Source organism: Protobothrops mucrosquamatus, unplaced genomic scaffold, assembly GCF_001527695.2.
Source record: "Protobothrops mucrosquamatus isolate PMUCROS unplaced genomic scaffold, P.Mucros_1.0 scaffold_178, whole genome shotgun sequence".
In the NCBI taxonomy this organism is placed as follows: domain Eukaryota; kingdom Metazoa; phylum Chordata; class Lepidosauria; order Squamata; family Viperidae; genus Protobothrops; species Protobothrops mucrosquamatus.
Window position 1 is genome coordinate 140,678 of NW_015386254.1, and position 15,465 is coordinate 156,142.

A 15,465-nucleotide genomic window follows, 5' to 3' on the forward strand; every position below is an offset into this window, starting at 1 on the left:
AAATCGAATTAAATAACAGGCCTGTTCTAAAAACACACCCGTAAAAAACCCCCCACTGAAACATAATCAAACTACGCCAGGCCGGCCGCACGGAATAGATGGGCCTTCAGGGCTCGGCGAAAAAGGCGCAGGTCCGCAACTGTACGTAGGTCGGGGGGTAGGTCATTCCAGAGGGCAGGAGCTGCCACAGAGAAGGCTCCCCCCTGGGGGTCGCCAGCCGGCATTGTCTGGCCGACGGCACTCTAATGAGGCCCTCTCTGTGGGAGCGGACTGGTCGAAGGGAGGTGTTTGGTAGGAGGCGGTCTTGCAAATACCTAGCAATGCCACATTAGCCAGGAGACTACAATGTTAATACAGAGTAGTAGTTTGGCTACCCAAGACTACTAGCCTGTTTGGTCCATACTCGCGAGCTAGCTCCACACCAGAAAGAAAAAGGAGCAGCTTTCCTGCAGCAGCATCTGAGCACTTCTCCCTCTGCCAAAAGAGCCTTGAAAACAGGCGTCACAACCAGGAAGGTCTAACCCAGGGGGTCTTCAAACCCGGCCCTTTTATGACTCATGGACTTCAACTCCCAGAATTCCTCAGCCAGGCACACTGGCTGAGGAATTCTGGGAGTTGAAGTTCATGAGTCATAAAAGGGCCGAGTTTGAAGACCCCTGGTCTAGCCCTAGCAGAATTCTAACCGGTGAAACAACCCCAAAGTCTTCCCAGTGAAGTGGTACCTATTTATCTACTCGTACAGAACATGCTTTTGAACTGATAGGTGGGCAGAAACTGAGACAGTGACGGGAGCTCACTGCTGGAGCAAAGACCATCTACAGTGTCATTAAGCCACTGAGCCACCAGGCCTCTCTAGAGAAGTCCTGAAGAGGTTGGGAGGAATGAGACATAGGATCTAGATTCCCAGGCTAATCACTTTCTCTGCCCAATGTGCCTCCAAGGATTGCTTTGGGAAAAAGAATCTAGAGCAGGGGTAGTCAACTTGGCTCTTTTATGACTCGTGGACTTCAACTCCCAGAATTCCTGAGCCAGCTAAGCTGGCTCAGGAATTCTGGGAATTGAAGTCCACGAGTCATAAAAGAGCCAAGGTTGACTACCCCTGATCTAGAGTGAAAGGCGAGATATACATCTATTAAGTTAAACTAAAATAAAACATATTTGAACAATTGAACCATTTGGCTAGCTGTCTCTGGATTCAAAACTTGTTATGCAGCAATTCTGAATACGTATAATAAAATATTTGAATGATTGATATCAAGCAGGACAAAACCAACACAGATAGTCATTGACTGACAACAGTTCATTTAGTGACTGTTTGAAGTTACAACGGCACTGAAAAAAAGTGACTTATGACTGTTTTTCAAACTTACGACCATTGCAGCATCCCCATGGTGACGTGATCAAAATTAAGACACTTGGAAACTGACTCACATTTATGATCGTTGCAGTGTCCTGCTGTCTCAGGGTCATGTGATCACCTTTTGCAACCTTCTGACAAGCAAAGTCAATGATGAAGCCAGATTCACTTAACAACCAAGTTACTAACTTTATCAACTGCAGTGATTCACTTAACAATTGTGGCCAGAAAGGTCGTAAAATGGGGCAAAATTCACTTAACAAATGTCTCACTTAGCAACAAAAAGTTTGGGCTCAGTTGTGGTAAGTTGAGGACTCCCTGTATGAAGAGATGTCCAATGAAAAGCGGATGCTCTGAATCAAATACATACCTTCTACTATTACTGAATCCCATGCCAAGTCTTTCTATCTCTGTTTTCTTTTTACCAGCCACGTTTAATTTTTCATCCCTCATCTGAATTTCAAGATCTTTGTAGGCCAGTCGTAAAGATGATACCCTAGAAAGAAAAGGCCACATATAACTGATATATCTTGAGTGAATGCCAGAAAATTCTCCTCACAGTAGTATAAATGAAGTAATATTTTTCAGTGCATAAAACAGAAGTATATGACTTAACTGAGTAAAATTCTTTTTCTTATATTGCTAAAATCAAAAGAGTTCTACCTGTATAGGAGGATTCAAATTTATACAGACTTTGTAATGGACATTGTATATTATTTTGCTTCTAAAGGATTAGTGTTAAAGGAGTAATAAGGAGCACAACAATGGAAAAACATAATTGAAAAGTGCCACAGGATCAAGAAAAAACAAGAGTTATGGTGAAAAGCAGAATCTGAGATTTAAAGCTGCAATAAGAAAGAAGAGTTTCTGAACTCAAACTGCAGGAAATAGGACACATCTAGAGAACAAAAGTCAATCAGGAAAAGTTGTGGCTATTGTTGTTGCACAACAAAAGCAGTTTTTCTTGAAGTGGTATTCATGTTATGGCTGCCAATTCTCTTTTCTCAAACAGAAGAGAAGGTAGGTAGGTAGAACTGTGGAGTCCTTGGTGCTCTCTAAGCTTGGCGTTAACCCTTGCTTATCTGGGTGCTGGTTGCTGAGAAGGATGTATTCTGGTCTTTTTATTTCCTTCTTGGTTTTTATTGTCTCTTTTGACTGGTGTGTACATTTTATCTCAATAAACCTAGAAGATAAACCACATTTTTATCTCTATAAACCTAAAAAAGATAAATCACATCTACACATTTAAATATATATATAGAGAGAGATTTTTATTTTTATTTATTTGTATCCTGCCTTTACTATATTTGTAAACAACTCAAGGCAATAAACATATCCAAGACACCTTCCTCCTCCTATTTTCCCCACAACAACTGTGTAAGATGGGTTGGACTGAGACAGAGTGACTTGCACAGTCATCCAGCTGGCTTTCATGGTTAAGAACGGACTTGAACTCATTTGTCTCCCACTTTCTAGTCCAGTGCCTTAACCATCTGACCAAACTGTCTCTTACATAGAGATAAATGTGTGTATCTATGTGTGTGTATGTGTGGATAGATAGACAGACAGACAGACAGACAGACAGACAGAAAAATACAGAGATAGAGAGATATAGAGATACCAGACAAACAATAAAACAGTAAACAACAGTTTAATCAAGGAAATACCAAGGAGTGAACCATACCTCCTTCAACACTGGCAGGGCAAGCTTCTGTATATAAACAGGGAGCAAACCCCACCCTCACTAGCACTGATGATGTTATCTAGTTGGGTAATGAAGCACAGGCAAGCAAACAACCAAGCTCAGAGAGCATCATTACCCACAAATCTCTTTTCCTTTTGGCAATGCAGGTCAGGAATAATGAAAAATGTATTTGAGAAAGACTGGCCCTACCAGATCATTTACAGATTGGACAGCTACTGTAAAAACAAATGGAGAGAAATGATTTACTCATAGACCTACAAATATGGATATAGGTATTAACTGCAAGCAACATTCCTCTTAAGAGAATAATGTTTAGCTGGCTTTTCGCCCTCCCAGTGACAGGACACCGATCTGCTGATGATCAAAATGCATGACACTATAGTAGGAAAAGATGGGCATGACTTGCCACCCCCATGCACTGTTTATGATATCCTACCTTTTCCAGGAGTATTGTGAAGAAAAAACTGGAAACAATTGTTTCAGATGTCAGTCGTTAGAGTTTACTGTGCCTGCATCTAACTATGGTTAGTTGAAACAAGCTAACTTTTTATAAACTGTAGTTTTACACTTGCTTGCTTCTACTAATCATAGTTAAGAGTAATAGTTTATCCTAATTTAGATATGCTCTAAACTTGGATAGTCTAAAATGGAGATGAACTTCTTTTTCTTAACTGTTCAGGTAGAAGGAATATACATAGTGGACTTAAGGGTCATCTAGATTGATCCCTACTAACAACCCCCCATATTATTAAATAAACTGTCAATTTAGAAGACACACTGGGTAAAAAAAAAAATCCTGAATGTTTCTTAGTATTGGAGCATCTTCAAACTGAGGACAGCTGCTGCAAGTTATAAACTCTACACAAATAGAACTCTACACAAACCATAATAGTTGGATAGTGCAGTGTATGAACGCACATATTAGGAAATTAATATGAAGCAATTATTCTATTTGATTTTCATAACAAATTACTAGTTTTGCATTTACCCCTGGTATATTTAATGGATCCTTTGTAATGGTGTGGAATAGAAATGAAGATGTACAAAAATGATCTAATAGGAAAGTATCTTAGTTTACCAGATACTTTACTAAACAGATATTAAAGAGATAACGAGTAAATGGAAACTAATGGATTACAGTTAGACAAATGAACAGCTATCTGAAGAAATCAATTATGAAGTTCTGTGGTATTAATTCCTATCTTGAAAGCCATGCAAATATGCTGCAAAAGCTTTCCATAAATATTCTTTGAGTTTTCATTTACAAGACAAAAATCACACTTACTGTTATTTCTGTCTGACAGCATTAACAAAATCAAAAATATCAGAACATAGTTCTTCAAAGAAAGATGCAATAATTTTTTTAACCTACATTTAAAAGAATTTCAGTGAACTGCAACACAAGCATTTAATCAATGTAATAAAGAAGAAAAGTGAAGTTATTAAGAATAGTTTGGCATCCCATTTTGACAGCGTGGTAAATTTTTGTAGCCATTAAACCTGGATAAACATTTCCATAACTGATCAAGAAAAGTGTGTGCTATTTAGAGGAATATTTCCAAATGGCAGCTCTATTTATTTAAATACAATGCCTATTCTATCCATGAAAGTAGTAGAAAAGTATATCTAGGAAGATAACAGCACAATGTTGAATTTATTGAAACAAGTAATACACAATGTAAACATTTTCTCCTTGAAATCTAAAATAGTTAAAGCATATTCATGTTTTTAATGGGATTTTATTATAATTCTCTTAAGTCTCAACTGATTATGAAGTAAATTCAGATTTATTCAGAAATACACACATATGTGGTATGTGGTAAAAACAGCCTATTAAGTTCTAAGGTGTTGGATCAGTTTTTGAAAATAATGATATACTATTATTTAGTTCCAGGAAGGAAAGGAACCCCTGTGGATTTTATTCCGCTAGTCGTTGCCAACTATAGGGGGCGACATTCATCTCTGCTTTGAGGCCACGAGCCAGCACTGTCCAAAGACATTTCCGTGTGGCCAGCATGATGCCATGGAGCACGGTTTCCTCCCTACCAAAGTGGTATCTATTTATCTACTCGCATTTGTATGCTTTCAAACTGCTAGGTGGGCAGGAGCTAGGCGAAAACAGGTGTTCACACACACACACATGCACGACACTCGGGTCTTGAACCCGGGCTGTTGGCTTTCCAGCCTAAAGTCCATCATCTTAACCGTTGAGCCATCGTGCTGCCTTAGTTCCAGGGCCTATACCAGGGGTAGGCAACCTTGGCTCTTTTTTGACTAGTGGACTTCAACTCCCAGAATTCCTGAGCCAGCATGGCTCAGCTTGGAAACCTCTCCCTGAGCATGGCTGGCTCAGGAATTTTGGGAGTTGAAGTCCATGAGTCATAAAAGAGCCAAGGTTGCCTACCCCTGGTTTATACCAAAGTAAAATAGGTATCACTCCTAAAGTACCTTGTATCAGAGGGCATTCAGACATTTGCCACTTCAAATACCCATGTAAGTCTGTAAAGAGAGAATCTAACAGGGGCCAAACAAACTCTACTTACAATGGTTCTTCCTTCTCTGTTGTTGTGCCAGCTTCCTTCAGTTTATCTACCGCCAGTGCTTGTTTTTCTATCTCGTTAAAACTCTTGCTGCTCAGTTTCTGGGCCCCCAAACCACATTTCTTAGCTCCAATCTTTAATTTGGACGTGAAAGAAAAAAATGAAAAAGCTATCACAATATATAAGAATGCAAGTTATTTTAGGTTTTCTTTCTTTAAGAACAAAATGGAAAGGAAACAGCTCTAGTAAAGGCAAGGGAAGCCATACAAGCAAGGCCCTAACTCAGTGGTTCTCAACCTGTGGGTCGGGACCCCATTTGGGGTCGATTGACCATTTCATGGGCGTCGCCAAGCAAGGCTGTCCGCCATTTTTTTTGTCCGCCATTTTTTCCCTTTTCCGGCGGGTGCCTTATCTCCCTTGGGCTGGGCCAGCTGGTGGTTGGCCTGCTCTGTCTCTGCCGCTTGCCAGATACGCCTCGGCCGGCGCAGGGGGCGGAACCACGCATGCGCGGCGCTCCCGGGCAGGGAAAGTCCTCGACTTATGACCGGTTTAGTCCTCGACTTACGACCGGTTTAGTCCTCAACTTACGACCGGTTGGGGTCGCGGCATTAAAAAGGTTGAGAACCACTGCCCTAGTTTCTGCATTCACGATGCTTTGCAGTTCCTAGGGCAGCCTTACAGCTCCTGATTTGTGAGCTGTAATTTGTGAGCAATTTGCCACTATTACATTTTGATTGCGGGATGAGGCAAATCTACGATTAGTAGTTACCACAGTATAAAAAAAGGTTCTGATTCTCCTTTGAAAGCAGTTAATGAACAATTCAGATGTCAAATTTGGTAAAGCAATTTTGTATGATGAATACAAAAATGCATTCTAACTGCACCTTCTTGTATGACTAGATCAGGGGTAGGCAACCTTGGCTCTTTTATGACTCGTGGACTTCAATTCCCAGAATTCCTGAGCCAGCTGGCTCAGGAATTCTGGGAGTTGAAGTCCACAAGTCATAAAAGAGCCAAGGTTGCCTACCCCTGGATTAGATATACATCATGTGAAATATAGCTTACTTCTAAATTATCATATAGAAAAGCAGACTAGGCATGCATGGAATAGAGAAAATAGCTCATCAAATTACTACTATAGCATGGAAATAAGATTGGCAAATATATTTCTAAATGGATGTATAATCCAGTCCAGTGGCATCGGCAACAAGCCACAATGAGTCCAATGCAACAACAGGTGCATGGTGCCGTCCCTCATTACTTAACTTTAACAGCTGTTTCCTGATACCTGACTGATGTAAGTTGTTGCACTTGCATTATGCCATCATCACTCACTTTTCGTAATTTGTCTCTGTACTATTGTAATGGAGGCTCTACAGGTCAATTTTACGAGCTGTGGGTATGAATTCCACAAGGAAGATTCAATTGTCTTTTCTCCCCCCCCCCCAAATCCCTTCAACCAATTAATAACAAGATGTCACTTTTTAGGAGAGGATGATCTGCATATAGAGCTGGCTACTGAAGACTAATTTGATTAATTCAGAACTATACAACTCTTTATATCAGGGGTCTTCAAACTTGGCCCTTTTATGACTTCTGGACTTCAACTCCCAGAATTCCTCAGCCAGCGTGCCTGGCTGAGGAATTCTGGCAGTTGAAGTCCGTAAGTCTTAAAAGGGCCAAGTTTGAAGACCCCTGCTTTACATAGTAACTTTCACAATTACATAAAAAAGAGCATGAATCTCCTCAGCAGCCCATTAAAAGAGAGACTTGAAAATATCAGTCTAAACACTTACTCCCTTTTTTACTTGATTTGGTTTCTTCTTCATCATACAACTGGCATCTGTAAGAACAATACACAGCTTATGAATTACATGCATTGTAACATGATGAAATTAGCATTAACTGTAATATCTGCAAAAGTAGAAAAAACCAGAATTGCCCATTTAACTTAAAGAATTAGGAAAAGCAATACAATATAGTATGGAATTTGTTTTCAACATTTAGAAATAAAATACAATCAACTGGAGAAAGGGAATCCTAGGCACCTGCTTATAAATCAATGCATTTCCAAAGTTCTCTATTTTTTCAAGAAAAGAATTTAGTATAAAAAGGGATATATGTTTCTCAAGAATGTCTACATAACAGTTTTTTTTAGGGGAAAATAAGATGACATTTTAAGTTGAATAAAATAACTGAATATTTGTATACAAGTAAATCAATTAAGTTCCTCAACAGTTTACCAACTGACACATTAAATAAAAATGCAGTTTTTCAGAATTAGAAATCTGTCCCAACAGCCTTTCTTCCAGGATGGTAAATCTCACCAACAACCTATCTTCATAAGGCCTACATGGATTAATATCATAAACCTTGGAGGTGAGCCTTGTTATAATGGTGCTTCAAAAGATGGCAATGCCTAGCCAATCCTTAGTAATCTCAGAAGCCAAGAAAGAGTGGCCTGACACAAAGAAACCCCAGAAATATGGATGAGACTCAGAACCCCCCATTTCAAATGAACAAACAAATCTGGAAGGAGGCAAGCTAAACTGGTAGCCTTGCCAAGAAGATTAAATAGATGCAGTCCCCAGGCACTGAGCTTGATTAGGAAATGTCAGCCTTTATAAGTAATTCCTGTACCACATAGCAGTGAAGGCAGGGGTATTAACTTTTATGTAGGCTAAAATAGATACCTCTTGTTTTTCAAAGGAAATTTTATTAACAATGGCATTAAGACTAAAGGGTTCATATTAATATTATAGCAAGTTCAAAATATGTATTTAGCAAATACGAGAATGAAGTATTACTACCAGATCAGCATCTGTGGCTGATCATCATTTTATTGAGGATGATTAGTAGAAATGATAATAGAACAGTTGGGGGTGTGATAAAAAGAATGGATTGCTGAACTAGTAGAATGCAACTCTAGAGTAACCAGTTAATTTCATATGAGAAACTGGGGGGGGGGGGAGAGCTAAGGAGACCGAAGGGAGTGAAGGCAGTTGATGAAAGTAAAAGGAGTGGGAAGGAAAAGAAGATGAGATAATTAATACATAGAAAAGATAAAACCCTTGTACAAAACCAGGTTGTGATTCTGTAAATAATCATGAAGTGTTGTACCTCTAAACAGGATCAATTTAGTATACTACAGTTTTAACTGTTTATGAACAGCCCTCCAAATAAATGAAAGCAGAACATAATTCTTCCCTGTATCTAATACTGTATGCAACTCTATCAGGAAAACATCTCACAAAAGAGAACTATGGGAATCTCAATATGGGAACTTTGAATATTTTGAGGTAGCCGCCAAAAGCTTTAATATTGTACACATTTATTGCCAAAATAAACTTAAATGAAATTATGCCATTTCTCACCAAATAAACCCACTTTTGCTACAAGATTTAGCTATTAATGTTACCCACAACTACTACTGCTGACCCAGTAAATGGATCAGATTAAGAATTAGATTCTTTATGCCACTCTAAGATGCTGAAAGCCAAAAAAATCAAAAAGCACTGAACATGTAGTGCTTTGTTCTATGTAAACAGAGTGAGAAAAAGTTATGGTGTCACTTCCAGCTCCTAATAACTTCCTTCAGGGGCAGGAGACATATAACATAATAGATTAGAATTCTTTTTTAAGGTCAAAGGCCAGTAACCTGAACGGCCTACAAGCAATAAATTGTTCAGAAAATGTAACAAATAGATATCAACACAATAAAACAGATAATAGAGCAGTGATGGCGAATCTTTTAGAGACCGAGTGCCCAAACTGCAACCCAAAACCCACTTATTTGTCACCGGGTGCCAGGTGGGAGTGGCCCACTGGGTGGGCGTGGCTGTGGTGGTCATGGTAGATTGGATGGGAGTGGCCAAGGTGGGCGTGATCACCTCGATGTTGCTTGTGGGGAGGGACGCCTGTGGGGGCCAGGCAGAGTTGGGGGAGATCCAGGGGGTCTCTGCCAGGTGAGGCGGTGGGCAGGAGGCTCATCCTGTGGGTGAGGCGAGGCAAGGCGAGGCAGGGCGGGGGTGCCATTGTCACAGGGCAAGGTGAGGCAGGGACAGGGGCGGCTGCTGCCTGACACAAGCGCATGGGTGCTGGGATGCATCTGCCCTTAAACACAGGGCGACCAAATAAATCTCATTGCTTTTTAGTTACATCAAGAAAAACAGGAAAAATGTAGGTTCAGAAGCAAGAGAAAATAAAAAAAGAAGCTAGAAGCATGTAGATATATTTGCTGGAACTGATGATACAAACTAAGGAAATTAATATAATGCTCTATTCCACAGAAGTACGTGGAAATTGAAGCAGCAAAACAGGATAACTAAAACATCCAGTCACCTTTGTTAGGTGCCGTGCCTGAAGTATTAACCTTCTCCATGTTGGCTAAAATAAGAGATAAAAAATATGTATCACTAACTAAACAAACATATGCATTTATACAAGAATGCAGCTGCATTGATTCTAAGAGCCAATTTACCAATCTCCTCACCCACACCCCAAGAAATAGCATATGGTTCCAAATGTTTGGGAGTTGTACCATTTCAAAATGAAGGAAGAAACAATTTAAATTTCTCCATGTTGCCGAAGCATGCCTATAACAAGTTAGTATATTTCTGATCTCCAAAAGGAGGTTTTATTCTGTTTGTTCCTTTAAATTTTATATAGCTTAAACATGGATGCAACATGTCAACTGAAAAACAAACATCAGGAATGAAGACCCAGAATACTCTAAATGGAAAAATATTTCGGCTGAACTGCAAAAATGCTAAGAGTATATCCAGAATTGTGGTTCTATTATATGGTGCTAATCATTACATCCTCAAATAAACACAGCTACAAGTAAGCCAGATGCTATTGGAAGAAACTTGTGTTCTAAAACAGGTCTCAGTAATGTATGTGTAGTAATAATGTGCAAATCTGACTCATGATGTCTACCAAATTCTAGTAATAGTTAGCTGTTGAGGGCTAGGATAATTTTTATTATGAAATCACTGACAAGTCAGCAAACACAATGTAAGATTTGTACTGTTTTGTTCATCCTACTACATCAGGGGTGTCAAACTGCCGGCCCACGGACCGGATGCATCATAGCGAAACCGCGCCCACCCCATTGCCAGCAATGGCAAAAAAGTCGCAATATGACACCCCTGTACTACATCTTTAGACATTCAGAGATCTTTTCTTCTGTATTGTTTACCTAAAGAAGCTTGAGGTGATACACTAAGGTAATCAACGCTTGGTCCATCTTCTGGATCTTCTAGAAATATAAAAAAACAACAAACATATAAATGTTAAGGATTAGTACATTTCTAGATCCTTGATCCACATTCAGAAATAGGAACTAGACTTCCTGTTTTCCCAGTCAGTCAACTTATGTTCTTACCTATTTGTCACAGTATGTTGAAAATTTATCTGGATCTAAATTGATTACAATAGGCAAATTTAAAGTATATTTTTATCAGATTCAGTCATATTTGTAGTTTGTGACAATAACCAGCATGGGTTATGAAGTAGCAAGTTTTGTGTAAGTAGTTTTGTATATGTTTTTAAAAGCGCTACAATTGATAAAAGCTATTTATCAAACAATCTTATAAAAGCAAAGAACAGTCAACAGGAGTTAGGAATTTTCACATATTTGCTACATTTTGTCACACATTTTAGAAATGAACCTTGATAAACCATACCATCTTTGCTTTCTGAATTATTTTCTGAAGAATTCTCCTGTGGATTAATTGTTTCCTGTTGTGATGATTCCCATTCAACCTATAAAGAAGAAAAAAACAAGTTATTAGCAGTATTCCAAAGAATTAGAATTAAGCTCATCAGAATTCATTTAGGTAATTTTCATGTATATAAAATATTATATTATATGTTAAGAGGTTTTTCTGACATCTCATTCAGAAATACAACTGGCTCTACAGATGTGGTCAATGAGAATAGTTTGGATTTTTGAATAACAGGATGTTTTCCAAATGAGAGACTACTGGTAAGAAATGGGTTGTACCTTACAAGACCTGAAAAGAGTGTGCTTGGAAGGTGCTTTGCACTGAATCCAATGTGGAAGGGAGGAGAGAAAGCCCAGAAAATGGTACATCAAGGACTGGGATTGGGAAGAGATCCAGGTGGTGGACAAACAGAATAATAAACACATAAATTCAGGAAAGAAATTATCAAATTAGAATATTAGGGTTTGAAAGGATCATAAAAGTCATCTAGTCCAAACCTCTGTGTCAGGCCTGTCCCAGCTTGGGCATTTAGGAAAGACAGACCCTCGACTCCATTTGTAGTGAAAGGTATTCTTTTACTAAAAGCCAAGTGGTTACAGCATAAGCAAAGTCAGATCTGAAGATTCCCACGTAAACCCCGTAATTTTCCCTTCTCCCAGGCCTTCCCCCCCCCCCGGTCATTCTGTTAGTATCCAATAAGGTTCAAATTAGGTGTTTTGGTAACAGTCCTAAGGGTTGGCACCTCTTTGGTGGGCGTTCGCATTCCGTTCTCGTGCCTATGTCCTTGGATATTTCAACCGTTGTCTCTGGACGACACTTCTGGTTCCTGTCATCCCCCCTTCCCATGTCTCCCCCTTCCCCCTCCCCATGCTTTATGGCAATCTGCCATTAAAGCAGAGCTGAAGTGGTGTGATGGCAGATCTGACACTCTGCTCAACGCAGGATCCACTGAGTGGCAGGCACATACGCGAGCGCACAGCTCCACTTGCCCACCACTCGCGCAAGTAGAGCTTCGCACGCACATGCTTGCCCACCACTTATGTGAGTGGAGCTTCTCATGCACGCACGCGCTTGCCTATCGCTCACACGGCCCGGTTTCAAACAGGTCATGGCCTGATAGTGGGGCGCGGTCTAGGGGTCGGGGACTCCTGCATTAGACCATCTCTGGCAAGTGACCATTCAGCTTCTATCTGAAATTCCTGGTGAAGATTTCTCACTGCTTTATTTGGCAGCGTGAATTTTTACACAGCCCAAAAGTTGCCCTTGACATCTAGTTTGAACCTTCTACTTTGGCGTCTTAACTCACTAGTTCTAATCTTGTATTAGAAAATCGGACAAAAGAAAATAACTCCATGCTAGCTTACCTCCCATCATTCACATATAGGTAAAATCCCATGAAATTAAAAAACGTTTTATTCATTTTATACCCGAGTAGAGCCATGAGATGCAAAGAAGTCTTCTTCTTTCTCTTGAGGTGATAAAGGAGGGGCTCCGCAGCCATCTATCCATAACTAAAATATACAATATTATAAGCCCAAGTGAGAGTCTGCCAAGATTCTTTGCTTTTTGTTTGTTTAAAATGCTCACGCTACATTGTCCATCTGTTTCCTAAATGTAGAAAAAAAAAACTGTACCACTGGTTTTCTGAAACCATTACACAATACTGGACAAATGGGCTGCGAACAGGATGAAATGGGTCATGCTTGTAATTATAAAGCTTTAAGCCAACGGTTCTCAACCTATGGGTCGCGACCCCATTTGGGGTCGATCGACCATTTCACGGGGGTCGCCAAGCAAGGCTGTCCACCATTTTTTTCCCCTTTTCCGGCGGGTGCCTTACCTCCCTTGAACTGGGCCAGCTGGTGGTCGGCCTGCTCCGTCTCTGCCGCTTGCCAGCTACGCCTCGGCCGGCGCAGGGGGCAGAACCACGCATACGCGGCGCTCCCGGGCAGGGAAAGTCCTCGACTTACGATCGGTTTAGTCCTCGACCTACGACCGGTTTAGTCCTCGACTTACGACCGGTTGGGGATCGCGGCATTAAAAAGGTTGAGAACCACTGCTTTAAGCTTTTGGGATCAAATTGAGAAAAGGTGTTCTGGGGAGCACCCGTTACAGGTAATCCTTGGCTTACCCCCATTCATTTAGTGATTGTTCAAAGTTACAAAAAGTGACTTAGGGCTATTTTTCACACTATGACTATTGCAGCATCCCCCTGGTCACGTGATCAAAATTTGGACTTTGCAACTGACATGTATGTATGATGGTTGCAGTGTCCTGCTTTATGTGATCACCTTTTGTGGCTTTCTGACAAGACAAGCACAGTCAATGGGCTAGCCCAGGGGTAGGCAACCTTGGCTCTTTTATGACTCGTGGACTTCAACTCCCAGAATTTCTGAGCCAGCTATGCACTTAACAATCGTTTTACTAACTTAACAATTGCAGTGTTTCACTTTACCAACTGTGGCAAGAAAAGCTGTAAAATGGGGCAAAACCCATTTAACTATCTTGCTTAGCCACAGAAATTTTGGGCTTAATTGTGGTTGCACATCAAGGACTATCAGTCCTTTAAAGCAGCTGGACTTCTTCTCAGGATCTCAACCCCAGGAGTTAAGCTCAATCATTTCAGTCAAGTGCAACAATTTTTGCAAATTAATTGTAGGGCTCCAACCAGGTGTGTGAACACGGACATACAACAAGAACAGCATGGTATATTTTATCTACGTATGAACTGGTTATATAAGCAGAAAAGCAAAGCTTAAACAGAATAGTACTGATACTAAAAATGCATCACGCTTTCTCTTTTCAAATTAGCTGCAACATTTTAACATATAGGAATACCATGATGCCAATACCGTATCATTTTAGCTTTATAAACATTAAGACGACTGAACAACACAAAATCAGCAAGCACTGTAAAATATGTACATTACTCACATCTGTGCCGTATTTCCGTGTTGCCTGAGCTGCAAGAGATCTGATCTTGTCTCGGTAGAGCTGTGCAGTACGACTATTATACTTGGCGTTGGTATCATTTGTGACACAACCATGCTGATGAAAGAATGCAGACTAAAAAGAAAATACCGAGAAGATGTGCTTTTTTAAAAAAAAATTAAAAATCCACAATGTCATTGCTGACTAGCTCATTTTTGGAAGGTTGAAGAATACAGAATAGCAGAGTTGGGAGGGACCTTGGAGGTCTTCTAGTCCAGGGCTTTTCAACCTTTTCACCCATTGTACCACTTTTAGGATATGGCAATATCCGAGTACCACCAGTCGCCTAGCAAGGTGTCAAAAAATTGACGACCCAAAAAAAAAAAAGGAAAAAAAGGATAAAATACAGGTAGTCCTCGACTTACAACAGTTCACTTAGTGACTGTTTGAAGTTACAATGGCACTGAAAAAAGTGCCTCCAAAGGCACAGCCGAGCAAGACACCTGCCTGCCCGCCCGGCGGCACTCTCATTCCCCTTCCCCGCTACCACTTTTCTAGGATGGTTGCGTACCACCTGCCAGGTGCCAATGTACCACAGGTGGTACCTGTACCACTGGTTGAAAAGCCCTGTTCTAGTCCAACCCCTTGCTCCCTCTCACAGTTACTGCTGTTAAACCAGGTACCACCTATTGCAGTAATGGCGAACCTTTTAGAGACCGAGTGCCCAAACCGCAACCCAAAACCCACTTTATTTATTGCAAAGTGCCAAGGCCGCATCAGCATTGTGGTTCCCTCAGGGAGGGAGGGGTGTGTGGCCCACTGGGTGGGCGTGGCCAGAGTGGTCACAGCAGACTGGGTGGGTGTGGCCAGGTAGGCGTGGCCACCTCGATACTCTAACATCTCTACTCGAGCTCGCTAGCCGGCCATTTTGCCTGCTTTGTGCTGGGCGGGGCTGTTGCTTCGGGCGGTGGCAGCCTAATGGACCTGCAGGAGTTGCTAGTGGCTGCAGTGTGCGTGCCCACAGAGAGGGCTCTGAGTGCCACCTCTGGCACGCGTGCCATAGGTTCGCCACCACTGACCTATTTTATACCTGTGCATTTGGTTTTTCTTGCCTAAGTGCAAAGTCTTATTTTTCCCAGCACTGAACTGCAGTTTGTTGGATAGAGCCCAGTGTTCAAGTCTGTCAAGATCCTTTTGGATTGT

General features: G+C 40.8%; 1 protein-coding gene across 3 annotated transcripts in view; it reads right to left on the reverse strand.

Moving 5' to 3' along the window:
- The window catches only part of ARFGAP3 (ADP ribosylation factor GTPase activating protein 3), a 42,293-nt gene that overhangs the window by 12,163 nt on the left and 14,665 nt on the right, over nt 1-15,465 (reverse strand). Inside the window, exons 4-11 of one of the 3 annotated variants that reach the window (XM_015823520.1) lie at nt 14,266-14,397; nt 12,759-12,842; nt 11,290-11,368; nt 10,803-10,862; nt 9,944-9,988; nt 7,399-7,445; nt 5,606-5,736; nt 1,728-1,853 (exon numbers count right to left, since the gene is read on the reverse strand). In XM_015823520.1, the coding sequence (XP_015679006.1) occupies nt 1,728-1,853; nt 5,606-5,736; nt 7,399-7,445; nt 9,944-9,988; nt 10,803-10,862; nt 11,290-11,368; nt 12,759-12,842; nt 14,266-14,397 (704 nt within the window). The remainder of the gene's footprint in view (nt 1-1,727; nt 1,854-5,605; nt 5,737-7,398; nt 7,446-9,943; nt 9,989-10,802; nt 10,863-11,289; nt 11,369-12,758; nt 12,843-14,265; nt 14,398-15,465) is intronic. The other 2 variants (XM_015823536.1, XM_015823528.1) reach the window with 2 other exon arrangements.